At 44.5% G+C, this 15,000-nt stretch overlaps 1 protein-coding gene across 4 annotated transcripts in view; it reads right to left on the bottom strand.

The window, feature by feature from the left end:
* Positions 1-15,000, bottom strand: part of LOC147021982 (heterogeneous nuclear ribonucleoprotein C-like) — a 112,785-nt gene that overhangs the window by 35,536 nt on the left and 62,249 nt on the right. For 2 of the 4 annotated variants that reach the window (XM_085892478.1, XM_085892477.1), the window contains exons 4-7: positions 10,789-10,867; positions 9,982-10,187; positions 4,234-4,356; positions 3,835-4,016 (exon numbers count right to left, since the gene is read on the bottom strand). In XM_085892478.1, the coding sequence (XP_085748604.1) occupies positions 3,835-4,016; positions 4,234-4,356; positions 9,982-10,187; positions 10,789-10,867 (590 nt within the window). The remainder of the gene's footprint in view (positions 1-3,834; positions 4,017-4,233; positions 4,357-9,981; positions 10,188-10,788; positions 10,868-15,000) is intronic. The other 2 variants (XM_085892476.1, XM_085892479.1) reach the window with 2 other exon arrangements.

Genomic DNA, 15,000 nt, shown 5'->3' with positions numbered 1-15,000 from the left:
CAGGAAAGAACCTCTTGTTCAAGGTACTCCTGCTGCTTGACAACGCTCATGGCCACCCGATGGACCTGAATGGGGCTCATCCGAATGTTGAGGTGATGTTCCATCCACCGAACACCACCTCCCTCATCCAGCCGCTCAACCAGGGGGTAATATTGTTATGGATTTGAAAGCCTTTTGCACACAGTGAGCAGCCCCCACAGTTGAGTTATTTCGATAAGTATGTGTTTACAGTACCCGCAGTTCAGTTATTTAGATAAGTATGTGTTTATAGTAAGGGGCCCGTCCCTTATATCTAATAGGAATTTCATGTGTGAGCTGCGGGTTTATTTTTTAGTCAGTTTTTTTTACAACAACAGCGGCACCGTCGCTTCGCTCCACCGACGCCAAAGCGCACGTGTTTCTGGCTGCGGACGTGGGTGGGACCCCTCGCTCCAGAGCTGACTCGGCCCACGAGGGAAAGGGCACGCCCTTCGTCCAATCAGGAGGCTCATCGCCTCAGATCGGGACTCCACCCAGAAGGGTGGGAGTTGCCCCGCCTACCGTGGGCCTGTCCAATGAGGGACGGCCAGCGAATCGCGCGACGCAACCATCCAATCAGGAGGCGAATGTGGTCAGGGAAGAAATCCCTCCCACCTCATGAGAGGAATAGTGATCGGCACGTTCTGTCTGGCTGGCTGGGTCTGCCTCACCTGGTGTCGTCTGATCCGTGGAAGCTTTTTCAGCCTTGATCGCCTGTCGCCTCGTCGTCTCTCCCCTCGTCCGCCTTCGTGCTGGCTGGTGTCCGTCACTCTATCCCTCATCCCTGGTGCTTGGTGCTGCGTTGAGGCGGTGGGTTCGAGTCCCGCCACTGGACAAGCTCGACAGGACCGCATGAGACGGACAGGTGCAAGTGCAGACTCTTGCCTTCAGCTCGCCTTCCCTCCTGAGCTGAAGGGGCAAATAAAGGCCGTGGCCACTATTTCTTTTGGGTATGTGCGTGTGTGTCTGTGGGCCCAGTCTATAAGTAGCAATTGTTTAAGTGCCTTGTGCATTACTGGCATTCCCTCTTGATCGTCTGTTTAACTCTGCTCTTTTTGTGCTCCCCTGCCCCATTATAAAAAATTACCCCCGTGTGGGGGTGACGGTCATCTCTATAATGTTTTTTAATATCATAATCGATGAACCGTTGCCAGATATCTCATAAAATGACAGACTAGATAGGTTTTGAAAATGGCAACTTTCACAACTTTCGTGACCTTGTGACCTTGACCCTGACCTCGAATCCGGGAAAGAATATGTCGTTGGGTATCACTCATCGACCTCTACCCACGTACCAAATTTCATCAAGATCGGAAGTAAAAAGTTTTCTTTGTACCCGAGGTGTTTTTGACCATCTTCCAGGTTATGTGGCGGCTAAACGGGACGGAAATTCAAAAATCTGTCCGGTTAGATACAAGATAATATTTTTTACTATCATAATCAATAAACAGTTGCCGAATATCTTGAAGAATGGCAAACTCGATAGGTTTTGAAAATGGCGATTTTTATAACTTACGTGACCTCATGACCTTGACCCTGACCTTGAACCCGGACAAAAGTTATATCGTGCAACACTCATCGACCTCCACCCACACACTAAGTTTCATCAAGATTGGAAAGAAAAATTATTGACGGACAGACGGATGGACATTTGGTTCGGCTTTATTCGGTCATCTCGGTAGAGATGCCCTCATAAACCCCGATTGTTCAATGTACCAGCTCGTTGTCTGTCACTTTCTTTCATTGGTTTAGCACGGTGCATATTGGGAATTAGGGAGGCCTTGTTGCTGTAATTGTTCATTTTGACCGACGGATCTTGTTAATCCCCACTCGGTTTACACCCGGGTCGGGCTCGGTAAACGGCCCGTTCCGCCCGAGGTCCGTCGAGGGTGTGGTTTTCCCCGGTAGTTAGACGACGTGGGTACTTAGGTATATTGAAATTAGGCAATTAACCCTACCCCACACCGTCAAAATATTGGCGACCACGGTCCACTAAGGCACCCGTGACCTTTGGAGTTATCCAAGGGTTACGACCTTGCAAATTCCGGATGTTCGGTGGAGGCGACCCTACTGCTCCACCTCGCGGTCGCTCCTCGCCACCGACCCCCGGCCCACAACAATATCAACTTTCAAGACAAATTACACCCGGCACACCTCATCTTCAACATAATCTTCATCATTTTGCAAGTTGCGTGTGCTGTGTTTGTTGAATAAAAAATTGAAACAGTACATGATGATGATGTTTTTTACATTTTGCGGTATGGTACGGTATGGGTAAGAGACTTTAATATGCATTCTTCAAAAAGATGGAAACGGTACCTGGTGTTGTCGTTTTTAGCTCGCCTGTTCGAAGAACAGAGAGCTATAGCGATACCCCCAGCGTGAGCGTGAAAATTTTAAAGTTTTTGGTGCAAGTTATTTCCTTTCTCATGTTTTTATCTACCACACTATATTTTACTGATTACAATATACAAATACATATATTGCTTTAAAATTATTTGGATCGGACTTCACTGCAATGCTTTATAAAAAATATTATTAGACTAGTCTTTTAAAAACGATAAATGTATAAACAGGCGAGCATTGGGTGGCTTTGACACCAACTCTCTGGTTTTATTTGTAAGCATCTTTTGTGAAACTGAAATCGTGCATTCGTGGTCGAAAGCATTTTAAACTTTAAAAACTTTCCCCTTTGAACCAGGAACTGCCGGGAACTGATAACGTTATCCTCCTTGTACCAATTCCTTGACTTGGTAGTGTTGCCATTTTCGGCCTTGAACCAGGAACCACCGCGAACCGATAACGTTATCCCCCTTGTCCCCACTGTACCAAGTCCCTGACTGTGGTGGGGTGGTGTCGCCATTTATGGGCTTTATCATGAACCAGTAACCGCTGCGAACTGATAACTTTATCCCCCTTGTCTACATTGTAACAATGACAAAACACTCACGGACTTTTCCCCCACACTCGCAGATTTTACCCCAACATTCGCAGATTTTTTGTGGGTCGGGAAATCCCCAGAACCTATCCCCCATTTCCCATTGAAACAATTCCCCCACATTCGCAGGGTTTTCCCGGAACGTATCCCCCACAAATTTTGGGGTCCTGGTGTGTATTGTTTGTGTCATTCTGGGGCCACAAGATAAATTAGACATGATTTTTTCATCTATAGGCAGAAGAAGCGTCCATCTGTGTTTGTATGTGTGTTGTAACCACTGCTGCCACTCAATATTTGCATAAACAGGAAAAGGTGGTGTGACCTCAACACTGTTTATCCACAGATATTTCCTGTATTTATATATTCCTGTGAGTCCGATTTGCATTCAGGAACAGAACAATTATGGTTTACCATCTCAAAATTCTGCGTCGGAGTGGTTACCTGTCCAGGATTGTGCCCAATAGCCCAGGAGACTGCTTCGGCAGCACCGATGCTCTGTACAGAATATGGTCCCAATAGATGGGTGGATCTTAAAATTTCCACTTTTTCATCTAAATGCTGAAAATTATGTTTAAAAGACTATATCAATAACATATTTCGCCCGAGAAGCGGCAGGTAAAAAGTGCCCGGCAAGCAGAACCGAATCACTGAAAATGCACACACACAGTCAGTGCATGCACAAAAGGCCTCAAAGTGCTACAATACGGGAAAGAATAAATTGCCATCAAATCCATGTGACGAATTTCACATTGCTGCCATGACATAAATTTTGAAGAAAATAAAATACTGCTCTGTGAATGATGATGATTGTCCATTACAAATACATAATTTTGACCAAACAGCAATTTTACAACCTAAAGGGGTACAAGCAAGCGTACCGAACAGTTGTTCTCCACACAGTCAACAGCACCGTCAGCCGTGCTCGTTTCGGTCTCCAACCCCACTGCAACATCTCCCTCTTCCTGCTGTTCTTCCGGTGCCACAGCATCTCCACTTTCAATGGCCTCGGCACTGCCAGACATCTCACAGTCCTGGCTCTCTATCTTTGGTGGAGCCTCTGCTAACATAACACCGATGAGAAGTACAAGAGGGTGTTATTGCCTGAAGAAGTAACATATACGAATGTAGTTTCAGCAGCATGATAAAAGACAACCATGACAAAAGATGCACACAGGAGAGGAGGAAGAGGGCATTGTTATAAAGGAGCAGTGATACCATTCTGAGCTGCCATGCAAAGAACATGAGGCATTGCTGCCATCTACCAATAAACCACTCACTGCTTTGAGGCTGTTCCATTTGTTCCAATCCCTTCAGAAGGGAGTCCACACGAGACTTTATTTCCCGTAACTCTTTCTTAATGCTCTCCAGGTTGGCAACTTGTGTAGTTGGTGCTGGGGTAGCTGAACCAGGCATGCAGACAATGGGAGGGGGCAAGGACACAATGGGGGAGGGCAGGAGTACCTTCAATTTCAGCAGTAAATTGTAAAAATCAATTTTTTCCAATATATATTTTTTTAATCGATAGCATGCAGGGGAAAAGACAACTCTATTATAATCACACAAGTGACACCCTTTCGAGACAATCACCCGAGGTGACTGAAAAGGGTGAAGCCACATTGAAGATCCCCCAATTGGGTAAGTGGTAGTACTGCCCAGGGTTGGCTAGTGAAGGCCAGCTTCCTATTGTTGGTTTTAATACAGATTTTTCCTTCTCTGAGACAGGTAGCTTTGAACACAGCTGTGAAGGCCCACCTCCCCAGAAAGCATTTATTTTCTGTATGCAGAATGGAAATTAACACACAAAGAGAAAGAGCTCACTATGTAACCAATGGTCTGAATCCAGTAACCAGTCGTCACACGATTCTGTGCAACCTTAAACAAATAAATGAAGAGGCCATTTGGCCCATCAATTCCATGGTGCACCCCAAGTTAATTTTTGATATAGCTGTAAACAATCTTCTTGATGTTTTACTTAAGTCTCTGATGTGCCATACTCTTTACAGCACATCAGTGCCACTAAATCAGCTTCCTGAGCAAGCAATATACTGGGTGGCAAGCCATTGCCTTATCAGCAGGAGATAGGGCATGGATTTGTAATTTGTTCATGGTGCCGGCGATAGCTTGCCTACTTTTCACATAGGACACTTTAATGTCTGCCAAATAATTCCGGCAGACAGGATGCCCAGTTTAATGTCTATCCGAGGGATGGTGCACACATTGATGAATCACCTTGCCTGTGCAACACCAGGATGACAGTTTATACCTTGGCCGAGACTCAAGCTCAGGTAAGACATCTCAGAGGCGAGTGTGTGTACCTCTTGGCCATCGTGCCAGCCCACATTTTCGAAATAAAATGATGGTAATACACATATTAAGTTTTGGGGGGGGGGGGGAATCTTGTTTATATGGCTCATGGTAGAGCAAGAGCAAGTGCGCGCGTGCACGCACTCGCACCTGATAGAACTTCAATCTTCAAAATTTTAGATACTGTATATCTCAATGATGCCGATTCATTCTCAGGTGGCAGATTTGCCGAACTTCAATATTTTATAATGTAATATTGTTATAGATTCGGCGGTGGAGGGATTCGCACCCAACTCTTGACAGCCAAATATTGAAGATTCGGCGTCACTTAACAGCATCGCCGTCTCTGGGGTTAAAACGCCGACTAGTTCGGCACAGGTCTCGGGTCACATGCCTCGGATCGCTATACCAAAGTACACCTGGGCCTTACCAGTTGGGGAAATAGACCCTGGCTACAGACTGGGTTTGTCAGAGACCGAGCGAAGTCTGCCAGTCCGTAGCCGGTTTGCTTTTAAATACAAACCGAGTGGATTGTTCCTCAGCACGGCACGAATAAATTCAAGGCGGCAACTTTCATATGAATCAGCCAGATTTATTGGGGACACATCAGGGAAACACAACACAAGCAAAGCATTCACGAAGGTTATCATTCATCTATAACCCGCTCTTAACTAGGGAGCTACGGATACGGGTTTCGAAGGGGGCCCTAGCGAGATAAACCTTAAACAACATGCAGACAACATGCAGACAAGACACGGAGTACTTGGTCGTTCCTCATGGACGAGAGGAAAAGTGTCGAAGGCACGAATGCGGCTCGTGAGAAGCCGATGTCAACGGATTCGAGCGCCCAAGCGCGAGCACGCCGCATGGCAAAATGGCGCTCGTACTCCTATTCTCGGCACCGCTTGCGCACCAGCGTGGCAAGATGGCGCTCGTTCTCTTAAGGGCACCGCTTCGGCACGCAGCCTCGGCGCATCCAGCCCCCGTAAGGTCGACGGCACAAGACAGTCAGATCTATGGTGGGTTCCAGCTGGTTTCTCACAAGGTCCAGTATGGCCTGTTCTGCCCTGGACTGGACTGGACAAATCCAGTCCTGGCCTGTTCACCAGACTCGGTCAAATCTGGGTGTTGGGCTCAGCAGGCGAATCGATGGGATCACAAGACGTGTCGAGCCGTGCAGTGAGTAAGGACAGTCAGAGGCTCCGTGACTGGAATCCGGATGAACCTGTCGATGACCTCCTCATAAAGTCAATCGCCGACTCACACAGCCGTTCCCAGACCGACAAAGTAGCCAGTTCCTTTCGAGGCGGGCCTTTTTCACGAAGCAGATCGCAGACAGACCTCATGCAGTTCCTCTCCTCATACAGCAGATCGCAGACTCGACACTAGCAGTTTTTCCCTTGCCTTCTTGGGGCTCGCTCTTTTGGACCGCCCCCGGGGATACGTGATTGGTCCATCGCTCGAGTTCGCAGCCGCTCTCCACCAATGGGTTGCTGACACGTCTCGCTGACTGACTCTCTGTCAGCGTTGGGCGGGGGCTGGTTCGGAGCGGGGAAGGAAGAAGAACGACGCCTCTCGGTACACCACCACTGTATGAACACTGGACAGCCTGCTACAACTCCCGACACACATGTAACGTCCAATTACCGAACAACCTGGCTAAGGGGTTGTTTAAGGGGGATCTGGGCTGATCCTATATTTAATAACCCACTAAGGGCCCATTTCCGCAACAATATAACATATATGTTTTATAATGTAATGTAATAAATTTTATTTATATTATAATGTAATATAATAAATTTTTATAATGTAATATATAATGTAATAATATTTTCATAATGTAATATAATAAATAAAAATTTTATATAATGTAATATAATATTATAATGTAATATATAACATAATTATATATCACTCTAATGATATTGTAAAAATAAGACCACCTGTCCTGAAGCACACCTGGATCAACAGCAATAGTCACTCAAAACTCCCCTGAGACCCCCTTAGACCTTTAATTTTTTTTAATGCTGTGAACAAACTTTGGTGCATCAAGGGTGATAAAGCTTGTGATCAAGTTTCATTGAAATTGTGTGTGTAGTTCGGAAAAGAGAGCAAATACCTATTTTGGGGAACAAACCCCTCCCCCACCTCCCCAATAGACCCCATTAATGAGTGCAGATTTTGATGCGGTCGATAAACTTCAGTACATCACTGGTGATGAAGGTTGTGGTATCAAGTTTCATCAAAATCCTGTGTGTAGTTTTGAAGAAGAGAGCAAATACCGATTTTGGGGGGTTCAACCCCCAGCCCCCCCTCCCGTCAACCCGTTAATGAGTGCAGATTTTGATGCGGTCGATATACTTTGGTACATTACAGGTGATGAAGGTTGTGGTGAAGTTTCATCGAAATCATGTGTGTCGTTTTGGAGAAGAGAGCAAATATCTATTTTGGGGCATGGGTCAAAAAACCCCGCATAGACCCACTAAATGAGTGCAGATTTTGATGGTCAATAAACCTTCGTTTGGCATCAGATATGAAGCTTGTGGCCAAGTTTCATCAAAATCGTCTGTTTGGTTCAAGCGATAATTACTGAAGTGTTTATGAACTGACTGACTGACTGACACTCACTCACTCTACCTCTGGACAATGCTCGATCGCATAAGCTCACCTGACTAAAGTCCAAGTAAGCTAAAAATGTAACGCTTTTCCTTTTACATTATACTCACCTGATGCTGCTTACAGAATCATGTTTGACCACAGCTGCATTAAGCAAAGCTACCTCCTCTCAGGTTTCTTGGAATGTCATGCTATAGAACACACTTTTCTCTGATAGCTTGTACATGTTGCTGCATTTGAACCTGGGGAGTAACTGCTGAAATCTATCTGTCTGGGTTCTTCCTGACATTTGACTTTGTTCCTTTCACATTTCCTTCTAATTTTGATTTTTTTAAATATATTTTTGTAATTCTCTTTATTCATTCAAATTCTTGCTTTTTCTTCTCTTTCATCTCTATATTCCTGTCTTTCATTATCTATCTCTCTAATAAGAAGTGAATTCTTGCAGAAAATTTTCTGTAAGGCTCACTTGGCTGCGCAGAGATGGGTTTGAGGGTTGTGAAGTAGCGGCTGAAACCCGAATCCTAAAAAGGTTCCTCTTGACGACTCTGTTTTTGCTCTTTGCACTTGACGTCTTCAGATTTCTTCTTCGTCTTCAGTTTCATTAAATATTCTTAATTTCCACTAAAACCCAGGTTTGTAAACGTGTGTAAGGCCGAGGCCGCACCAACTGATATCTTCCAATGTGATGCAACAGGATGGTCTTGTCGTTGATGGCCAGCCGTGTGAAACTCCATTGCATTGAGCCCCGTCGGGCCGATTGAACATATTCGATATTTGTTGGTCGTAGATGGTATTCTATTTGCCCTCTGGTGCGGATGCCCTCATTTAATCCCGCTGAGCTAATCAAAAAGCAGCACTGCCGCATGCCTTCTTCCCAAATCATATTGCGAACCTCTGGACTGAAACCATGAGGATGAGCCGATTCAGCTTTGGCAGAAAAAAACTGCTTTGTATAATATCACGCTCAAAGCTGATGCAAACCCTATTTCGAAAACCAAGGTGTTCATACAGCAGAAGGCACTGCCATATCCACAACTTCCCCTTATTACTCTGACGTTGTTGCCTATGCTTGACTACCAAAACCACCAAAATTGAGAGATACTTCTTCTGGTGAGATTTCACCAATGCCATTTCGTTCTTTCCTTGTCAATGTACCTTCCGTACTTTTGGCATGCCCCAGAAGGACCAACATTGCTCGCCTTCTTGATTTTTGCGGTGGAACCCACGACAGCCAGTCCTTTGCCGTCGGTTGGTGTGACCTAGGCCTCTGGGTCAATGGTAAAGGCACAGACACACAAATGAGCTCATGGATATGGCTGCGACCTGCCTCAAATTTATAATTATTTTAGAAAGAGCACTCGTCTCGTCGCTTCTTCCCATCCTCGTCGCCAAATGGAATGTCCGGAGGGCAGCGGGACTCGGACAGTCGTGAGGATTGCTGCACACTGTTTATTGCCCACCGGATGCACACTACTACACAGACTACACCGGCTCCACAGACGACAACGGCTACAACAACGCCTCAGGCGGCGCGACCTCCTATATCCCGTGCAGGCACGTGACCACTCCAAAACCACTCCTCCACGCCTCCACCACGCTCCCCGCATCACGCCCTGCCCCCGCAGGCCCAGTACACCACAGGTAGTAGATAGGGACAGTAACAGTAATGTCCATTTGCGAAATTTACGCTGTGAAGAGGAGATTCTTGAAACACACACAATCACAAAAACTACACTCGAGTGTTCTAGCGTGGCCATTCGATGATGTTAAATGCTGCTAGATTAATGAGAATTGTTATGCTAAAGTAACATTCATTATAAGATACAGGAGCATTTGAATGAGTGGATTTTAGAGTGAACAAGTGCAGCATTAAAATGAACAAAACCTCTGGGGCACTGGTTACCCACCTTGCCATGCTACAACCCATCATAGCACACATCCCTCCCCCCTCCCCCCAACTCCATAAAATATTCTCCCTTGGATTTGGCATCCATCTCAAAATTTGACAAATTTCAAAGCAAAAATGCATGAACTGGTAGAAGACTGGAAAGTCGAGAAACAACATGGTGAGAAGCAATTTAACAGATTGGAAGGTTGATTACCTTTGCAAACATCAGCAAGCTGGCGAGGAGCAGGTGGTGTGCGTTGTTGTCGATTCCCAAATGTAGTTTTGCTTCCACGCCTACTCACAGTGGTGGTCACCACACGTGGCCTCTTTGCCACAGAGGCAGTCGAATGTACATATGATGAAGGTGGGATAAGTGGTGGTGGAGGGGCCAAAGTTGGGGAAGGATTGTAGTCATACATCCTACGGATGCGACATCAGCACAACGGCAGTCATCAGATCAGTAACACTTTCAGACAGATTTAGCATCTGAATCAATTACAAATGTTGATGGTTCTACGTATTTACAACAGCTTCAGTGTATACAATTCAATCAGCTAGTACAAAGCTTGCAAAAAACACAGACCAAGATTGAGGACTTCATGCCTGCTCTTAAATGACAGAGCTTTTCAGCATGCATGGCCCAAATGGCCTCAAAGAGAATGGACTATGCCCTTCCAAAAACTGCTTTGTATATGAAGAAAGCCCCTTGAGCTGCACTGCTTCGACCAGAAAAAAATTATTCCAAGAAAAAGCTTCATTAACAAATTAGATACACAGATCAAACTATCCATCTGATGTTATGGATACCAGCCATGTGTTGGTGGTAGTCATCATTGAGGAGAAAAAAATAGCCGCTTGGAGTAAACGGCAAAGAAGGCAAGCAGGTTAATGGGAATCGAGATTACTACTCATGTTGGGTGTCAACGTCCAGCAAAAAAGATAATAATAATTTAAAAAAAGAAAAATGCTTAGCTTACAAGTAAGAAGGCAAAAAAGACGAAGAGTGCAAAAAGGTACGTACGCAGGGTAGACATCGGAAATTTGGCGCTTATTCGTTGCTTTGGGGCGATTTGGCTTGGGTTCTCCAGCCATGTTTATGTCTGGAAAAAAAAGGAGAAAAAAAATGACAAGAAAGCGCGTTTTTATTTATTTATTAAAAAAAGAGTCCTTCTCTTCAAGGCCATTGGGTTGCCTCAAACACGTTGGGGGATGTGCCAGGGTCGTCACAGGTTGGATGCAGTCAGTCCACTTTTATTGCTCAGGTTCTAGGTGTTTGCTGGTCCAGGGATTATTTAAACAAGCTTATTCATGACAACTTGGCAGTGGCCATGCTAAGGTGTTGGAACATTGAATATATACTCGGAAGAGGTGCTGCATGACTTATGTATCGACTTTGAGGGTCACAAGGTAGTTTGCAATGAAGAGTAAGGCTCTGGCCTGTTGACCATGATGGGATAATACGATCACCTATATTCTGCGTAATTTTGATTTCTTGTTCGTCAAAGGTCTCCTCGTGAGACAGATTTGGTCAGCATTTCAAGACTAAACGAGAAAGCATCTGAAAATGTAAAGCCTGTCTGCGTACGCTTTGTATTCAGACTTCTTCTTCTTCCGTATGTTAAACATGACTAAAACAGATTTTAAAAAAATATTGATGATTTTAGGTGACCTTGACTTTTTGACCTCAAAACCAATAAGCCTCAGTGACACAATACACCAACCCTGCTCAAATTTCAAGTCAATTGGATGAAAATTGATGATTTTATGCAACCCTGACCTTTGACCTTTTCATCTAAAAAACAAACAATCGCCTTCTCGCTTTGATTGGTGAACCAATTCAGTGAAACAATATGCAAATTCTAAAAAATTCAGGTCAATTGGATGAAAATTGACAATTTTATGTGATGCTGACCTTTGACCTTTTGACAAAATTATTAATTGGTCTTCTCCATATTCTCATAACAACGTTTTGTTGAAAATTTGATGACAAAGGCAAAAAAGTTACGGCCCAGACATACACATAGAGACAGACAGACAAACAGATACACACACACAAACAAACAGACATGCTGTGGGGGGGGGGGGGCAGGCCAATAAGTGAACAAAACAAACAACATTAAATGTCGCCCCAATGGCTAGACATCTCAGCGACGAATCCATCATGCCAAGAGCTAATCAAATTTTCCTTCTTTCAATGAAGTTGTCAACAATCCCATTCCGAGAGCCAAAGATAAACTCTTCTTCCAATAGAAACCCAAAATCGAAAACAGCCCTGATGTACTTGTAAATAATTATCTACATATATATATATATATATATATATATATATATATATATATATATATATATATATATATATATATATATAAAATTTTATTTTCCACTCCATGGCCAAAAATGTGTGGACACCTGCTCATCCAATATCTCATTCCAAAATCATGGTCATGAAAATGGAGTTGCCCCCCCCCCTTTTCCCTTTGCTGCTATGACAGCCTCCACTGTTCTGGGAAGAGTTTCCACTCGATTCTCAATGTTGGAACATTGCTGTGGGGATTTGCTTCCATTCAGCCACAAGAGCATGAGTGAGGTCGGGCACTGATGTTGGGCAATTAGGTTTGGCTCGCAGTCGGTGTTCCAATTCATCACAAAGGTGTTTGATGGGGTTAAGGTCAGGGCTCTGTGCAGTCCAGTCAAGTTCTTCCACACCAGTCTCGACAAACCATTTCTGTATGAACCTCGCTTTGAGCGCAGGGGTATTGTCATGATGAAACAGGAAAGGGCCTTCCCCAAAGCGTTGTCATAAAGTTGGAAGCAGAGAATCGTCAAGAAGAATGTCATTGCAGGCTGTGACGTTAAGATTTCCCTTCACTGGAACGAAGGGGACTAGTCCGAACCATGAAAAACAGCCCAAGACCATTATTCCCCCTCCACCAAACTCTACAGTTCGCACGATGCATTCGGGCAGGTGGCATTCTCCTGGCATCCTCCAAACCCAGATTCATCCGTCGGACTGCCAGATGGTGAAGCGTGATTCATCACTCCAGAGAACGCGTTTCCACTACCCCAGAGTCCAATGGCGGTGAGCTTTACACCACTGTAGCCGACACTTGGAATTGTGCATGGTGATCTTAGGCTTGAGTGCGGCTGCTCGGGCATGGAAACCAATTTCATGAAGCTCTCGGCGAACAGTGCTTGTGCTGATGTTGCTGGCAGAGGCAGTTTGAAACTTGGTAGTGAGTGCTGCAACCTACGACAGACGATTTTTCCACACCATGTGCTTCAGCACTCGGCAATCTCGTTCTATGAGCTTGTGGCCTACCACTTTGTGGATGAGCTGTTTTTGCTCCGAGATGTTTCCACTTCACAATAACAGCATTTACAGTTGACTGGGGCAGCTCGAGCAGAGCACAAATTTAACGAACTGACTTGTTGGAAAGGTGGCATTCTTTGACGGTGCCACGTTGAAAGTCACTGAGCTCTTCAGTATGGCCCATTTGACTGCCAATGTTTGTCTCTGGAGATTGCATGGCTGTGTGCTTGATTTTATACACCTGTCAGTAATGGGAGTGGCTGAAATAGCCGAATGCACTAATTAGAAGGGGTGTTCGCATACTTTTGGCTTTGTAGTGTGTGTGTGTGTGTATGTATATATACATACATATCTATCTATAATTCCAGGTGTGTGTGTGTGTGTGTGTGTGTGTGTGTGTGTGTGTGTGTGTGTGTGTGTGTGTGTGTGTGTGTGTGTGTGTGTGTGTGTGTGTGTGTGTCCGCTGTTTCTCGACAACCACTGGTCCGATCAAATTGAGACTTGCCAGGTATATTGCTGGGGCCCTGTCGATGTGCCTTTTCAAGGTTTGATATTAATCGGACAAGTGTTTCCCAAGTTATGGCCATTTATTTACCAATCAATGACAGGACACGGTGATATGACGTCATGATTGACGTCACAATTCTTCTTCTTTTATATATTTTTATTTCTTTGCACGAACGGCCACGCAAGTACGGGCACGTGAGAGCGAAGGAACGGCCTGTGTGGTTGTTTCTGGCACGCGGTTTGAAAGTTTTTTCTGCACGTACAGGCCTGCACGTGTGTGTGTGTGTGTGTGTGTGTGTGTGTGTGTGTGTGTGTGTGTGTGTGTGTGTGTGTGTGTGTGTGTGTGTGTGTGTGTGTGTGTGTGTGTGTGTGTGTGTGTGTGTGTGTGTGCGTGTGTGTGTGTGTGTATATGTGTATATGTGTATATACATATATATATATATATATATATATATATATATATATATATATATATATATATAAAAGGGTGCATCAAATGCCCCTTTTTTGCGAAAGTTTGAAAAACATAACGGTGATAGGACAGATGTGTTCGAATACATGAAAAAACATTTTTTTTTTTCAGAATTTTCGGTCATCATCTTGGGGGTCCACACCGAGGTCAAAGTTCAGGCGCGCAGCTCCTGCGCATTTTTCAGAATAAGTGTTATTTTTCACTGTATAGTGATCAAAACTTGTATCTGGTGGTGAAATAATTCTGACATATCGATGTACTGCTCCTTTGGTGATGTTCCAGTGATAGAGCCAATCAAATTTTCCGGGAAATTTGCCGGAGAAGTGGGAAACTGGTGATTTTCCCAGAAAAAAACAACAAAATAGTAACAAATGCCTCGGTTCTGTCAAATTCACGGCTTTATTACCCAGAATTACGTGTATTCATGTCAAGGTACTCATATAATATCATTAATGATCAAGTTTCAAGCGTTTCATGAGATTCATATTCTCTTTCCTGTCATTCTCAGTGACTTGTTGCACATTCTGAAAGTGTTCTTCAGACCGAGCTGCACCGAGACAGTCCGTTCCGAGTTTTATTAGACGTTCAGCCGCATCATTGGTTACATTGAATTCTTTGGTTTTAGATTTTGAATCCACATTCAATCACTCACTTCATACGTTAATAATGAATCGTCCAGTTCAAGTTCTTGGAACACAAACCAATAATCAACCGAGACAAAGTCAGATAGGCGAGATGTCAAGTGAATGTCCTTGGGGAAGTGAGGCTTTCTGAAGTCTGTACCAAAGCGCCCAATAGGCAAAAGTCCAAGTTCCGTTCCTCTCTTTCAGGCTTGACAGAGATGATACGGTCAGCCAGTCGACGTTTCTCTGCACTTGGAACACCCTCACTGAATAAGGATAAGGGCACAAACTCAGCTGCTAAGTACCAAAGATGACGCTGTA

This window comes from Eptatretus burgeri, chromosome 8 (genome assembly GCF_056783735.1).
Source record: "Eptatretus burgeri isolate ZD-2024b chromosome 8, Ebu_testis_v1, whole genome shotgun sequence".
Classification (NCBI taxonomy): domain Eukaryota; kingdom Metazoa; phylum Chordata; class Myxini; order Myxiniformes; family Myxinidae; genus Eptatretus; species Eptatretus burgeri.
Note: the sequence above shows the minus strand (reverse complement) of the source record. Positions and strands in the feature narration are given on the sequence as shown.